Below are 16,997 nucleotides of genomic sequence, written 5' to 3' on the forward strand. Positions count from 1 at the left end.
ACAACCTTGTGTTGTGACTCATGCCCCAGAACCCCCACCCCTATGGTGGGACCAGGCTGAGGCTCCAGCAGAGCCCAGGTTCCTGCTTAGCTCCTACCCCTGTGCTATCCCACTCCCCTTCCTCCCTCCCTTTCTCCTGGATGCTCTCCACCCATATAGCAGTCACACAAAAATCACCACCTCAGGCTCTGCTGACTTAAGACACTATCTCATGAGGCTGTTGTTGAGATCCAATGGGATAAAGCATCATGTGTGAGTGCTTATTATCATTATTCTTAAATGGCTCTGAAGAATGTTTTTAGCTTCTTAGAAACTGCCCCCAAGCACTGTTCCCAGGATTCCAGTAAAGTACAGCAGAGGCAGGAGCAGAAGAGGGACCAGACTGGACCCTCCTGTGTGAGGGAAGTTGGAGGAAGCCAAAGGGAGGGGAAATATTCCTTCAACGCAAAGCAACAGGGCCGCCTTTATGCTGAAGCAGGTACAGGGAATCTAATACTTGCCGAGCGTTTGCCAAGCTCCAGGTGCACCAGGTGCTTCACCTGTATTATCACATTACCTCAGTCTGGGTTTCCCCTGAAGTAGACTGTTACACATTGAATACTGTGTCCCTCCCAAATTCACACGTTCAAGCCATAACCCCCAGTGGAATAGTATGTGTAAGTGGGATGTTTGGGAAATAATTAGATTTAGATGTTGTCATGAGGAGGGCCCGCAATGGGGTTAGCACCTCTATAAAAAGCACCAGGGAGCTTGCTCACTCGCTCTCCTATGTACATGCTCCTAGGAAAGGCCAGGTGAGCACTTAGGGAGAAGGTGGCCATCTGCAAGGCAAGAAGAGGACCTTGCTAGAACCTGACCATGCTGGCATCCTGATCTCTGTGTCCCAGCCTCCAGAATTGTGAGGAATAAATTTCTGTTGCTTATAAGCCACCCAATCCATGGTACTTTGCTATAACAGCCCCCACTGATGAAGTACAGACCCCAAGAGAGGAATCTGAGTGAAACAGTTTAGCTGAGCAAATGTGCCAGGAAACATGAGCAACAGAGTGGGGTGGCGAGAGAGGGAGCTGGGGGACATAACCGCCAACTCACATCAGTCACCGGCCAGGGCTGCTGCCCAGATGTTAAGTCTCCAGCACTTCCTGTGAGGTGGAACAGCCCTCCATCGCCTAGATAAAATCCTGAGGGAGGGCTGCAGATACTGGCAGCTGGAGGGAGGACAGAACCCACTGGAGAGGTCAGCCCTGAGGGTCGTGGCCACAGGTCCGCAGCATTCAGTTAACCACACAGCTCTGTGGACAACAGTCTGATATCTGCTTTTGAAAATAAAGCAGCTCAGAATGGTTAGGCCACATCCCAATAATCACACAGCTCTGGGATCTGATTTTTGCAGTACACCAACGCCCCCAAGGGTAAGGCCTGTGAAAAGCTGGCCAGGGTTGGGGGCAGAGCAAAGCATTACATGAGAGGAGGCTCCTGAATGCCATGTATTCCCTGAATTTACTGGCTCAGAGGCAGAGTTAAAAGATTATATATATAGCATTTTCTGCATTTCTTCCATTTTTGAGCTGAAACAATTGACAGATTTTACCTTAATCAAGACAGATCTATGTAAAATCACTTTGTAAACTGTAATGTACTATAGAATTATTAGTTCCCAACACTCCCCCCTACACGCACACACACACACACAATTATTGCCTCCTCCTCTATGTTCACTCACCAAGAGGTGTCCAGCAACCAACCCATTACCCACTGGTTCAGGGGCAATGCACGCAAAAGTAACATGATCTAGCAGTCTCACCTTTCAACCACAAGTGCCCCCAACTTGTCTGGACAAACCCGAACTGGGTCATCTGGGCGAAGGGCTTCAGAAGGGTCGTGGTTACCTTTTTGTACCTGTCCTTTGCCGCACTGATATCGTCTTGTAGAAACTGGGCTTCGATCTGAAGGCGCAGGTTATGCAATAAGGCTTCATCAGCTTCCTGCAATGGGAAAGAGTCAACGCCAGGCTTGCGGAGCTCACGGTGGAGGCATCTCACATCAGTGTGTGACCACCAGGTGTATGTGCCCATGGACCACTTGGGGTCCTCTTAAAATGCAGACTGCTGTTCAGGAGGTCTGGGAGGGTCTGAGATTCTGCATTTCTAATGAGGCAGGTACAAGGTTAGTGCATTAGACCTGGTTAAAAATAGTAGTTCTCAATGAGGAATGAGTTTTGTCCCCAAGGGATATTAGGCAACATCTGGAAACATTTTTAATCGTCACCACTTGGGGGGTGGGGTGTTACTACTGGTATCTAGTGGGCCAGGGATGCTGGTAAATGTCCTGTAATACACAAGGCAGTTCCACACAACAAAGAATTCTCCAATCCAAAATGTCAATAGTGCCAAGTAGGGTCTATTTACATACTAATAACCTTAAGTTTTAAATTACATCTACATTCGTTCTATATCTCATCATTGGTGAGTTGAGTTTCAAAAACTAAGAAACAGCTTTCTCTTAACAGTGAAAACTCTATTTTAATAGTTTTATCCCAAGGACTGTTCTCTCTTATTCTGAGGCCATGTATCTTTAATACAAAATGCATTTTTTCTGAATGACTGCTGTGGCGAATAGCATTTGCTCCTCTAAAGTTGGAAATGGCATTTATGACAGAAGATGGAATGTTTTCTCCAAACTTTTTGATAAGTCACCTATTTTTCATTCATTGATCTTGTTCAGATGAACCAAACACGTTGAAGAGCTGTTTGTGCAGTTAATAAGATAGTGCTGTGATAACTGGAATTGACTTTAATATTTCAGTGGTCCAGTGTGATATTATAGGTGAGCTTTACCTGGGTTCCTCAAGATTGCCACTCCTGTGAGACACCTCTGCCACGCATACCTGCCAATATCTGAGGCCTTGCTAAATGAAGTTTTACTGACTTATTAATGACTTGTTGAAAAGCATGATGGATGTTAGCAATAGGCTCTCATTAAAAGAAGTAGATACATGGTTTGGCTAAAATATTTAAGACACTCTCCATCCTCACATGAACAGTGTTAAGACAGCTAAGTATGTGGACAGTCAAGATATTTTGAGAGATTTCCACCCTTGCACTAATAGGGTTTAGGTTCCGGAGAGGCCTTGTGCCTGCACTCTTAGGAAAGGCACTTGATTCCTTAACCTTGTTCCTGTAAAAGACCACTGGTGTGGGAAGATATGTGATCGTCTGATGCTGACAATAGATAACAGGATTCTGACTCTGTTGGATCACCTGCCCTGAATGAGACTGTCATGCAAAGTGTTGCCTTAGCACCTAAAATATCAAAAAGCATAGACTTCATTGAGCTTAGAAAACAGGTTGTATAAAATTTGGGGGCATGCAGCAGAATCAATTCTTATTTAAGAAACATACACCTGTGTGAATTTGGTCTGAAACATCAACAAGAATATAGAGGTCTGGTTAACGCTTACCCAACTCAAACCTCTGAAGCTACTTCATCTGCCAAAGAGTTTAGAGTTTATCTTAAAGAACTTAAGAGTTCTTCTACAAGATCAAATCTGTCAATCTGCAACTGTTAGGAATGTATATTAAAGCATTCCTTTTTGCATGAATTTATATAAGTAAAAATTAATTAAGTTATTCTAATACAGCAAGCCTCAGGCATAATTTTAAATAATGTTCTAGTAGCCCTATTAAATAAAATAAAAAGTAGATGTAATTTTATTATTTTCTTTCACCCAATGTACTCAAAATACTATCACTTCAGGATGCGATCAATATTTTTAAAGTTATTAATGACATATTTTACATTCCTTTTTTCAGGCTAGGTCTCTGGAGCTTAGTGTGTGCTTTAAACTCATACCACATTGAAACTTGAACTCTCCACATTTCAATCGCTCCCCAGGCATGTGTGGCTTTTCCTGGGCTGGACAGTACAGCTCTATAGGATTAATTTAAGGCACAGTTGGGCATCTCATTCTTCCTAAATGTCTCCTCCAGGTTTCTGCTCTAGGATGAATTCTCCAAGTCTCTCTGTACTCTAATTTTCAGTTACCAAATCCTTTCCTCTGAAGATCTCGAAATCCCTTCATGGGTACCGGGGATACCAACACCGGGTGATGAGGCAGCAAACCTTCAGATGGAAGGAAGAGAGGATCTCGAGGTCCAGAGCTAGCTCCTCACCCGTGGCCCCTGGACTCTCTCCTGTCTGCCTTCTCTAAGGCTCTGCTCACTTCTCACCCTGGAGCTGGGTCTCCACTGCCCACAGGGAGAAGCAAGAGCATGTGGTAAAATTGCACCCTTTGAAAGACCTACACATGGTCTGAAGATTTTTTGTTTTTTCCTTTAATCAGAAGTAAAAGAATGAACCAAATTACAAAACAGGTCGCAGGTTTCCAGGCGCAGGGCTCTGAATTATCTGAATAAATTAATGTGAAATCCAACTGTGGGTGTTTGACTTCTGAAGTCATTCTTTGGATTAATAAATTAATGAGTCACTGACTTTTAATGAGCTTTACTTTCAGGAGTTCACCATTGTGGGGACTTAATGATAAGTCCTCAAGGACAGTTACACAGAGTTCAATGAAAACTCAACAGTAGTGTTTCCGCTTTCAGAGGATGCATGCTGCCCACCTCTGGAAGATGGGAAACTCACCTACGCCCATGTGCAAATAAGGCATTAATTCCCCAAGGAAAGTGGGTGGGCCACTTGGAGTTCCTGATGTCTGGCTTCCTAAAGTACCCAAAATTATCACAAAAGCCTGGTGAAGTCCCTTAGTGAGAGAAATGGTGATGAAAAGAAAGCCTTGGTCCCTTTCCGGTAATGGGAAAGGGCTGAGGAACCAGAGAGATACTGGTATGGACCCCATAAATTATGGACCCCAAAGAAAACACAGCCAGGCCTCAGGAAGGACAGAAACCAGGACAGTCCCAGGAACCTGAGCAGCAGGAGTTAGTGGCACTGCCCTCGGAATGACCCAGCACCAAATGAATTCATCTCTAAGCCTCAGGAGTAATGTTTCTGAGAGCACGTTGTGATGGCCAACATGGTTACAAGACCATCGTCTTGACTGACAGTCCTACCAAGCCCACATTAATGGGAAGGGAAATCAAAATGTCTGGAGACATAGCACCACTCCCATCAGGGACAGTGGTCCCTTGTGAAAGTGATTCTTAGCTCTGGGGATGGGACACCCCTTAGGGGCAAAGCTAAATTTGGGGCAGACGGAGTGTTGGGTGAAAAGTTGAGTCCTTCTGGATGTTATTCTACCCTCTCCCATCCCCTAACAGGGGAAGGGATTCTCAAACATCTTATCCCCTAGTGCCCCTCCCCTAGCGCCCCTCTTAAGACTGCTGAGGATGGGGGGAGGAGATTCTCAAACATCTTAATTTCTACCTAAAATTCATCCACAATTTATCCACTGTTACTGGAGCTGAAGAACTGGAAATAGGGTTTCAAGAACCCTTTTTAATTGCTTATAAAGAAATCAAACACTCAGAATTTTAGAAATAGAAGAGACCCTAGAGATCACTTGGTCCTCTAGGGTCTTTTTTAAGCCACATATGTCATCCTTCAAACAAAATATCTCCAGGAAGCCAATGTATAGAGGTAAAACACAGATGCTCTTCTTGAAGGACATGATGAGGGGACAGGAACCCCATCCACCCAGCAACCCTTCTCACTCAGAGCCCCTTTGAGCAACTCCAAGAAACCTGAGGACTCTGCCAAACACAGCTCAGAGACTAGGGGAGGCTGGGGCCAGATTGATCTTGTGGATCATAAAGATAGTTAATGGAGGTTAACAGAAGACCGTGGGACTAGACTCTTGGGCTTCTCTCTACTAGACAAGAGTTGAGCGCTGAGTCCTGATCCTATCCTGCCAGGTGCCTGCCATTCTTCCCCCATCTCTTTCTTAGGATCATGATAAAACAACCACTCTTATGTCCTATCGGCCAAGCCTTTAAAACTGCTCATAGGGATAATAAAAAGCCAGCCAATATTTGTCCTTAAAATAGAGATTAACCAGATGCTTCTGCAAGCACATTCTCTTGCTTTGAAGACAATCATCTGATCAACTGCCCCAGAAAACTCCCAAAGGTGAGTATGTGCAACTGGAATGTGCAGTTGCCGATATGTTGAGGAGAATGCATTTGGAAGTGTTTTCTTTTGTTTGCACCAGAACTCAGAAATGTGTAGACGCTTGTGTTTTTATTATGCTTTGGATGCTGTCAGCTGCATTTTCAAAAGCTCTACCAGCATAAGCATCCAGATTTTTCTGATTTGAGACTCTGGTCAATAGCCTAATTTTAGGAAACATTCCAACCCTGATATTGTGTGTTTGAGAACTAGGTCTGTGGTTCTCAAAGTGTGGCCCCTGCACCATACCACCAGGGAAATAAATAAATTTCTAGGGTCAGGGCCCAAGCATCGGTGTTTGAACACACACTCCAGGTGATGCTGATGCCCACTAAAGTTTCTGAGCCACTGATTGAGAGCACTTTTCAGAAACGGACTAGAGAAATAACTAGAATCCAATGTAGCCTCGAAAAATCAGCCTTGCTAACCCATTCACAGAGCTACTAAAATCCGTTAGAAATCCCACTGCCTGTATTTACATGCAGGCCCAAATTCAACCTCTAAAGAGCCCCACTAAAAAACAAACAAAAAAACGATGCTAAAGAATGGGTATTCAAGTTCATTAAAATTTCTAATTAACTAAGGCTCAATTTTTTAAAAAAAACAAACTCTTTGACCCTGGAATTCGAAATCCTTTCCAAAATTTTCCAGTCACTTTCCTTCTCGGTGCTCAGGCTGGCCTGGAGCAAGGTGCTGGACGTGTGGAACAACTCTGCACCCTCCCTCTTCCACTGCCTCATTTCCCTCTACATTCTTCCTCCCTCTGGCTCTGCCCTTCTATCCTCTGAGCCTCCCCAACCCCAGGCTCCTCCTAAACATCTCTCTCCCAGTTCCTTCTCTTGCTTTTCTCCAGAAGTTCATTCTAGCCTCAGAGGACTTCTTAGGCATCTGAAGGCTTGTAGCCCTGAAGGGGAAAGCTTCATGCCCACCCTTTCAACCCACAAACTCCCCTGCCTCTCACTCTCTTCCAGGCATATTAAAGATATGCGAATTACATGGAAAAGCACCTGTGGCAAGCATTAAATATTTCTTAACATTGTTTTTAAGTGAAAGCATTTAACTAGAGTGAATATTTTTTAATTCTGGGAATTTCAAAGAAGAGAGCCTTAAAGTCTGCTCCTTACAGTTTTCTTAAGATAAGAAACATCAGACATTATTGGGAGATATAGATATATAATGAGTCCTAGAGGTTACCAAACCCAAATACTTAAAAGTCATCAGGAATTCTTACTACATCAAAAGTCTTAAAGTCTGAATAACTTTGGCCATAGTATGTAGGTAATATGTTGAAGAATTTATTTCATTTCCAAGTGCATAGCAAACAGTGGCTTGCCTTAGTTTGCTTGGCTGTTAAAAATACAGGAGCTCTTTGAAAGGGACATTTAATTACATGGGCAGTATTAATACATGGCAGTTTTGTGAAAACAATAGTAATCAGTCCTGTACCTACTGTAATATTTTCCAACTAAGAGTCGAAGACTAGGTTAACAATTCCTGCTGTACCCCCTTTCCCATGGTCACACCCAGGGATGTGAGACCAAAGGAAATGGGCACTGAGACTGAGATGACAGTAAAAACCTTGCTGCTCTGACACATGTAAGCATTCAAAGATCTGTTGACCAAAATCATTGATATGACCAGCCAACAAGATGTGAATTCTACTCTTCCATTTTCACCTCCTTCTTCTCATCTGACCATCTCAATGGACAGAAAACCTTAAGGTCCAGACTTCACCTGGCTGATCCCTGAAGGGACTGCCTTAGCTTGGGTTCCTCAGAAGCAGACTCCGAGGCAAGGACTGGGTACACACTGTTTATCTGAGAGGTGATTCTAGGGGCACTGGTAGGGGAGGCGGGAGTGATACAGGAAAAGAAACAAAGCCAATAAAGATGTGCAATGAGCAGGCCAGCACTCTGGACAACATGAGCTCAGTCCTGCTGGAGACTCTCTGAGAGACTGAGGGACTCACCTCTGAACTGTTGCTACAAGGGATGGGCAACTGATGGACTGAGGGACTGAGGGACTCATCTACCTTCTCCTGTCACCCATTCTTCTAAACTATGCCTCCTGCAGATCAAGCAAGTTTCCTAAACCAGAGAGATAAAGGAAGGTGCCACTGTGCTCAGCATGTCTGCATGACCTTGAGGGGGGAGGGGGGTGCCAAGGAAGATGGATGGGATACCAACATTGAATGTAAAGGGGCCATCTTTACCCAGAGACTCTATCTACTTTGTGTTTGTCTTCTGGGAGACAGAGATTTCCACCTATGACTAGGAAGAGAGAATGACTCGGATACAAAAGACTCTCCTTCTGCCTGTACTTGCCTTACAGATGGGCAGGGGGGCTCTGAGGTAATTTAACCTCGCCGAGAGTGAGTTTCCCCATTGGTAAAGAGAGGGTGCTGGACTGACTGGGTCATTTCTGGGGGTAAAACCAATAACACCAGGCTATTGTCAGGTTCCCACGAGCTAGTGCAAGGACCTCTCCAACTTGCTGCATTTGCATGATGTGTTGGTGATTTCTGCTATATCTAAGTGCTGCTTATACTATTATTAACCCCATATTTTCTTCAGATTGATTTGTTCATACTCACATGTATTTAAAAAGGAACCTTTTAATGTCATCTGCTGTAGAGAAAAAGTAATCATAAAAATAAATTTACAACTACTAGAAAGTTGTTCCTCCATACACCATCTAAGGTCATCTCCCACTCCACCACGGTTCGGCACCCTAGTCTGGAGAAAATTAAGCTGCTGTCCATCATATGAAGTGCTTAATTATAACTGTGACAGGTAAGTCACAAACATTATTATGTCATTTAATTCTCACTAGGCACACAGACAGACATGGGGATGGTCATGGGAACTATTATTGTTCTCATTTCACAGATTAAAAAGCTGAAGCTTTGAGAGATGAAGCAATTCACCCAAAGTCTCACAGATACTCAACAGTAATGTGAAGGATCCTATTAATAGTTTAAACACTCTTCTAGATGGCATAGCTCACTTGCGGGCAGAAGTGTCTTTCCAGGAAACAGCTACACTGATGCTCTGTGCTGATCTTCGCCCATGTTCTCAGTACCATCTTTTCCCAGAATTTTCATAACATTCTCGCCAGGCTCATACTTCAATCATCTACACGATGTACATGAAGGTGTTACAGCTGTGTTCTCTGGGGGGTGAAATGGTCAGATGCCTTTCCCTTACTTTTTATCATCTCTACTATATTATTTTTCTACTGAGAATATGTGTTGCTTTTGGAATAAGAGAAAACAACAGAAGATTTGAGCTTGTTTTTAAATCCAGTGTTACTTTCTATCAAAGATAAAAGAAAGGACCACATTCTTTCTCCCTCTTCTTTGAGTCATGCACACGACGGCACCTGATAAGTGACAACCTTAGAGGTAAGTCCAGAAATAGCTCTGCTTGCAGTAAGAACAACTACAAACCAAAATGTGGTGGCGTTGGGGAGGGGCTGGATTGGTATCGAAGTGAAGGGTGTGGGGTACCTATGTCCCTGAAGGTGATGATCTGTAAGCAAGATGGTAGCCCCATTTGGCAGACCGGGATTGCTACCAAAAACAAGAGTGGGATGAACTTCAAGTGTCAGCAGAAAAGCTGGGTGATGTCAGATGCTAACAAGAGCCAAATCCGAGTTCAGACTTCCAAAAGGCTTGGGGCCACAGCAATGCTGAACACAAGGCCAATCACTGAGCTTGTGTGCTGAGGGTTCTCCTGAAGCATGCTCTCTCCCTGTCTTTGTGTTTATATGTGCCAGCTGCCCTAGTTTCTATCAAAGAACCTGCATAATTATTGACAGCACCTCCTTTCACACAGTGTCCTAGTTTGGAAAATTTATTATATGCTCACATAGAGAAGGGCATGGAAGTATCAGGCAGTAGATAACACAAAGAAAAATTCAGTTATCTCATATTTTAGTTCTGCCTTTCCCATCAACCAGTAGAATAATCACAGACAACTGAAGTTGGACAAAGCCGCAGAAAGCAAGTATCTTGAGCTAACTCTGACTGTCTGAAGTGGTTTTCTGGAGTTCCATGTGGAGAAGAATCTTAAGGCCACATCTGGCACAATAGGGAAAGGTGCCATGTTTTACCAGCAATTTTGATGAGGTTATGGGCAGGGGAGAGATGGAGAGGAGGAAGGCAGCTATGTGCCCTAAGTAAGCAATCCTTCAACTAAACTTTAGATAGTCTCCATGGGTCCTTCTGCTCTGACATTTGAGCTCTGAAATGATCAGGAAATAATGCTTACAGCTATGTGTCCCTGGTTTGTCTAACCTCTGTGGTCTAGAATTATTCTGCTATTTGGTAGGCAAGTTCTCCTGACTAAAGCAAAAAATCCAAACCATCAGGATGGTGATGGAGGATCAGAAGTAAGCTGCTCTTGAGAGGAGCAACTCCACACAACCTCTGCAGAAGGGTCTCCAGCAAGAAGCTAAGGATCCCTGGTGCCCCCCATGTGGCTACTTTGAGAGTGAGAAAATTGAGAGGAAGTGGAAAGTCCTTCCTCTGCTCCCTGAAGAGTTTTCCTGTGGAGGAATAATCTTGAGGCTCTTCGCCAACAGGACAGAGGTATCACTGCATCCAAATAAGCATGGCTCAAAGCAAGTGCCCTCGTAAGGCTGATGTTTGGAACCAGGATGTCTGAATGGCAAAACAAAACTGGATGTAATGCTAGTACATTTTGATAGCCCAGCACAAGCAATAAGCTTCATAGTCTAGGTTCTCTCTCAAGAACCTGTATTTTGTGATAGAGGAGTTGTGTGGACATGTGAGTTCACACAAAGATTTAGTTGAAATTACAAAGTCAAGAAAGAGAGTGACAGCAAAATAAAAAGGCGAATCCTGAAATAACACTCATCACAGTTATTTTGATCAACCCTGTCATTAATCTGCTCAAACCTAAAGATGTGCTCAGCTCACCTTGTTTAGTCGCTCAAGCATCTCTTTTAGCAGCAGTTGACATTCACATTCGTTTTCATATCTGCAAATTGGACACATAAGACAAAGTTGAGCAGCTTCCGTGATTCCACACATGCTGATCACACAATCAACATTAAATTTAACCTGAGATGAGTTCCATGCCTTCTCTTTAAGGAGCAGTTCCTAATTTTAAAGCAGGAGCTAATGCTGCATTTGTGAGCCCATCGCTTCCCAACCTCTTTCACATCATGGCACAGGTAGGAAGTGCTGACATGGGTACCACACATGGGATAACCGGGAGCGGTAAATGGAAGAGGAGTCACCCAGCCTGGAGGCCCAGCCCCAACCCAAGCACCTCCCTTCCAGCCACACCAAAGATGAGGGGATCACATCTCTGTACAACAGTAACCAAAGTCTGGGAAGCTGCCCTGCATAAGCTACAACGAGCACCTTTACCCTGACTTCCTCTGGGTTGCCTATACTATTGTATTTATCGACAAGAGGCAGTGTTTCTAGATTATGCCATTTCATCCTCACAAAACTCTGGAAAAAGCAGCTATTATTACCACTGAAGGGATTCAGAACAGGCCTCCCCAAAATGTGCCACTCTGGCATATGAGTTGTTTTGAGGTAAAGGCAGTCAAGAGCCTATGGGCTCAGGAGGAACTTTTACCGCTCCTTAAAGAATCTAAATAAGAGATACCATTATAAATAATGCTTGAGGGCAGGGCAAACTACTTGTTAGTGAGCCTCTGCTCTTCTAATCACCCTGCAATGACCCTCTGAAGTCCCAAGCTGCCTTACCTCATCCTTAGCTTGGAATGTCATATAGACCCCAATTTCCCTGTCTTTAAGTGTGTGAGGTATGTGAGGTCTCTGACTCTTACATATGTGGGGTTCCTATCCGTACACAGGTAATTAGATGTGGTTATTTTCTCTAATCTCTTCCACATAGACTTAATTATTAAACCCACCAAAAAACTTAGTAGAGTAGAAGAAAATTTCTTCCTCCCTCATACCTCCTTGAGAAAGATTAGAAAACTGAGGTTGAGAAACTGGCCCAACGCCGAAGGCAGATGTTGCCAGCATGCCACCCTCATCCTTGCGGCATCACCCCTGCACACTGAAGACCTGCTCTGAGCCTGTGGGCAGGGCGGGCTGGTTAGGCCACAGAGTCATTGCTCCTGGCAGGAAGGTAAGCAGGTACATGGATGGATACCCCAGCTTTCTTGCCCTCCGCTGGGACAAGTGAGGTGTGTCCGCCACTCTGCAGGTTCGTCCTGGTTGCCACAGTGATAACAGTGCACTCAGCATTAGCTGCCTTCCCTTCCTGTCTCACTTCCTCACTCTCCAACTCGGGCTTCCTGAAGTCACCTCCCAAATAGCTCCTTGCCTTCAAATCCCTGTCTCAGGCTTTACTTGTGAAGGACTCCAAACTAAGTGAGGCGTGAATCAGATAAAAACATAGTTACACAAGTGTTACATTTCACACCAGGATATCGCATTTAGCAGTTTCTTTTATGTGTGGCTCTAATGGAGCCAGAATTTTTTTAATGGTTAATTTTGAGAATAAAACTGTTAACAAAATCTAATTTTCTCATTGCTTTTTCCTGCTAGAAATATCTAAGAAAATCTGTAGCTTAAAAATAGGATCGATAACTTATTAACATAATTTTCATACTAAATAATTATTAGCTATAAAATATTAATAAGAATTCATAATACATTCATATACATATAAGTGAATATATAAGTGAATATATAAGTGAATTTGTAAAATGAAAATAACGCTTTGGCTTCAATTATCTGATTATTTCACATAATTATTTTGGTTTTCTGTAATTTAACTGGCTATACTCACTATTATATTTTTATAGTTTTGTTTGCTTTTAGTTTTATTTTAGTGTGTTTGAAATGCTGAAGACCGATTTTAAAATTGTTTAACTATCCAAGTAGAAAATATGACTAACAAGGTTGCATACAGCTACCCATATCTGCATTATTTTCACCTGCTATGGTTAGCCATCAACTCCCCCCTGAAATGTGAAACCACACTTAGTGTGTGTATACCTACGCAGGTAAACAGGTATGATTTTTTTATAATAATTTTCAAATCCCACTAACCTAGTCAGAATATCAAAACTTTTCCAAGGGGGCAATAGGAGGTATAAATCAATGGGATTTATTAAATAAATCATAGAGCCTGAAAGGACTGCTCCATGCTGGACATATAACTCAGAACGAAGTGAAATCAGGAAAAAAATATGACCACTTTTTCAGTGAGGGCCACTCATTCAATGAGTGCATTTGCGCAGCTAAATCACAGTTGATTGTGGCCTAATTACCAGGTGAAGGCTATTTAGAGATCTAGGGGATCCTGCTGACCCATGGATCTGAGTGCCTGAGCCAGCACACACTTCCCTCTGTTTTGAGAACATTAGCTGTATTTGAAAAAGGTCCTAGGTCCTTCACGGGGCCTCATTCCACAGGAATCCAAAAATGGCTTCTCACCACAACACACAGTGTTCTAGAAAGATTATGGGTCCAGGGCAAGAAAATCTGAGTTAAGTCCTGCCACCCAAAGGCCCTCTACAAGTCTATTTTCCCATGATGGAGTGAAACCAGAAACAAGGACTGATAGGAATGGAATCAATGATTATGATCTGATAAATGCCCTAGAAGACACAAGACACACATTGAAACAATTTCCAGGTGTTGGCTGTGATGCAGTCTTCACTGCAATGAGACTTAGCATGCCCAGCATTTCCATCCAGTCCCGGGGTTGCAATTCGCTAGCTGAATGTACTTGCACCAAATCTCCACAATTCCAGGCCTCAGTTTCCTCATATGTTAAATAGGTACCTGCACTACCATCAATAACAGGATGAGGCTGTGAGGATTAAATAACATCAATGTGTCTCAAAAATCTCATACTGAGCAAAAGAAGCCAGAAACATAAGACACGAGTCATATTCCATTTTCGTGAAATTCTAAAACAGTCAAAATTAATCTATTGCGGTAGAAATGAGATCAATGGGTGCCTTTATTTTGTTTTGTTTTGGGGGAGGTGGTAACTGAAGATTGACTAAGGATAGAAGGGAACTTTCTAGGGTACAGATATATTTTGCTTGTTGTGGTAGTTACATGGGTACATACATTTGTCAAAACTCACTGAACTATGTACTTAAAATCTGTGCATGTTATTGTGTGTAAATTATACCTAAATTTTAAAATACATTAAAAGTAAAGTATACCATTTCATGTAAACTGTGAAGTGCCATCAAAATGGAAGCTAGTCTTATCTTAGAGAAATGCACTACATTCGTGCCTTTTGCACAGATAAAGTCATCTGTCGCTGGCGTAGCAGAAACGTCCCTCCAACCCTAGGTGGCTGCCCGCTCCCGGATTCGCGCTAGGGGGCCGCCCCCACCCTGCCTCGGTTTGCCCCCACGGTCGACGCTTACTTGCTCCTGAACTCATCGAGCGCGCGCTGCGCCTCTGCGCCCTGGCGCTCCAGCCGGGCGCGCTCGGCAGCCAGGTCCCGGGCGCGCTGGCGGTTGCCCTCGACGTGGCGGGCGAGGGCATCTTCGGGGCCGGCCAGTTCTCCCAGGCGCTGGAAGGCGTCCAGCTGCCGCCGGAGGACTGCGTGGCGCTGCTCAAGCGCGCGGGCCCGCTGGACGTGGGCGGCTACGCGCTCGCCAAGGCCCTGCAGCGCCGCCAGGGTGGGCGCCGCAGCCCGGCCCTCGACCAGGCGGTCGGGCGCCTCCTCTGCGCGCTCGTACTGCTCCTTTCGGGTCTGGAAGACGTAGCTGCGCCGGTACATAGTTCCTCTGCGGGCGGGCGCACGCGAAGCCGGCTCCGGGGGGCCCCTCGTCCAGCAGCAGCCGGCTAAATAAACATCGGAGGCTGCTGGCACGCTGCTGGGACGTTCCAGAACTGATCAGCTGTTGGGCTCAACACAGTGCTCAGCCTAGGGGAGAATAAAAGAGCAGCAGGCTTGCTTTTGTGAACTGGATTAGTGGACCATGTAGCTCTGGAGGTTGGAAGGTTAAATTAAGCAGTGAGGTTTTTGTTTCGTGATAAAGTCTATTGCTGTACGATTGAATGGAGAATCAGGAGGCACAAGAGAGGCATGATTTTCTTTTGACTGGTTACACTGGAATTGTGAGGAAGTCCAAGGGAGCATAATAAACTTGAACTAGTTCAAGAGCCCAAAGACCCCTATGTCTTTTCCCTCTTTCAGTCGAGATCTTAATTATATTTAACAATAGCGGTTTTTTCCCCCTGATTACTTAAGCGATTTCTTTTCATAATTGCAGTATAACTTGTCATTTAGGAACCCTCCTATGGTAGGGGTTCTTAAGCATGGATGCAAAATAAAATGCCACGTCTCAGTGAAGTGGAGGTTTGTTATAAGTAGTAAGTTTTTACTGCTACTAGTGCATATTTGTGAAGCATCTACTCCTTGTATAAAAACTTAGGAAATATGCCCAATTATCGTTATTATAATGTCACCCTTGCTTTCTTGGATTCTGACACCCTTTCTGGACTGGGAGAAACAAATAGAGCTCCATCAGGATATTGGCATAATAGTTTCTCTGAACTAAAGAAAAAAAATCCTTACAGCCTAAAATTTAACAAGTTGCCAAACTCTCAATTAGAGAATATAAAAGAATTTTTGGTCACCATGTTTCATTGGAAATAACAAAGCTAGGCTTTGACAAATTTAAAAATGGATTGTGGATGTTGAAAGAAATTAATAGCATTTGATGAGAATGTTCCTAAACATAAATATTTTGTCATATCTCCAATTTTAGATATGACATAAATATTTTGTCATATCTCCAATTTTAGAAATCATTTAGAAAGGCTCTTATTTTTTTTTTTTTAAAAAAAAAAGATTAGTAGTACCATATGTGAATTGTACATAATTATACTATAAAGTCATGGTTATCAAAGGTCAAGAAAATTACACAGATCTGTGTTGGTTTATTAGGGTTTACTGTTACTCCAAAAAGATTGTAAGATAATAGATTCAGTCTTGAATGAAGTTCTTTAAGGTCCCAAGTTGTGCTAGTGGTATGGTTATTGTTTCATTTTCTTTTCTTGACCATTTTAAAATAGATTTTATGATCAAATCAAGGAGAGCCACAGTGTATATAGTAGGAACACATAAACCATAAATTGGTTTCAGGTTTCTTAGAGAGCAAACCAACATAAAACAAGAGTTATAAAATCATCCATTCCCTGTGACATTATATATCAGTCAGGTATTACTACAAAACAAACCAACCCCAATACTAAGTGGCAAACAAGAAGTATTTATCACTACACTCCCAGGTCTGCAGGTAAGTTGGACAGCGGTCCTTCAAGCTGCAAGACTTCTAATCGGCTGGAGCAGCTCTGCTCTGAATATGTCTCATCTTCCTAGAACTACCAGTGACAGAAGGACAAAAGCACCTCAGCCACATGAATTTGTTCTAAGCCTTTGTTTATATCATGTCTACTAACATCTCATTGGTCAAAGCAAATCACATGGCTACAGCCAAAGTCAAGAGGCAAGGAATAGGCATAGCCCACCTCAAGGCCATGGCAAGGGTGTGGGTATGTAACCCTATCACACTGGAGTGAAGTTTGGGGACCAGCAAGTCAGTGTACCACACACAGCAATTCCATTTGAGAAAAGTATATCCCAGAAACATAACAAAGGAAAAAAATATAATTTCAATTTAATCTAGTAGAACAAACAGAAAATATCTTTTAACAAAACATAATCTCATGGAGATAAATACTGAGCAAGGTCAAGTCCCAAACCTCAAGGTGCAAAAGGCAAATTTCTACCCAACTAATGAAGAAACAGGAAATCTAGGATAAGTTATGAAATAGAGATCTTAACAAAATGCTGTGGAGTATGAAAGAATTCATAGTG

General features: G+C 43.2%; 1 protein-coding gene across 1 annotated transcript in view; it reads right to left on the minus strand.

Annotated features, from left to right (window-relative positions):
- The window catches only part of BFSP1 (beaded filament structural protein 1), a 32,927-nt gene extending 17,968 nt beyond the window's left edge, over positions 1 to 14,959 (minus strand). The window contains exons 1-3 of the mRNA XM_016164896.2: positions 14,533 to 14,959; positions 11,069 to 11,129; positions 1,890 to 1,985 (exon numbers count right to left, since the gene is read on the minus strand). Of these exons, the coding sequence (XP_016020382.2) occupies positions 1,890 to 1,985; positions 11,069 to 11,129; positions 14,533 to 14,891 (516 nt within the window). The 5' untranslated portion in view covers positions 14,892 to 14,959. The remainder of the gene's footprint in view (positions 1 to 1,889; positions 1,986 to 11,068; positions 11,130 to 14,532) is intronic.
- Positions 14,960 to 16,997: the final 2,038 nt, after the last annotated feature.

This window comes from Rousettus aegyptiacus, unplaced genomic scaffold, assembly GCF_014176215.1.
Source record: "Rousettus aegyptiacus isolate mRouAeg1 unplaced genomic scaffold, mRouAeg1.p scaffold_m13_p_12, whole genome shotgun sequence".
Classification (NCBI taxonomy): Eukaryota; Metazoa; Chordata; class Mammalia; order Chiroptera; family Pteropodidae; genus Rousettus; species Rousettus aegyptiacus.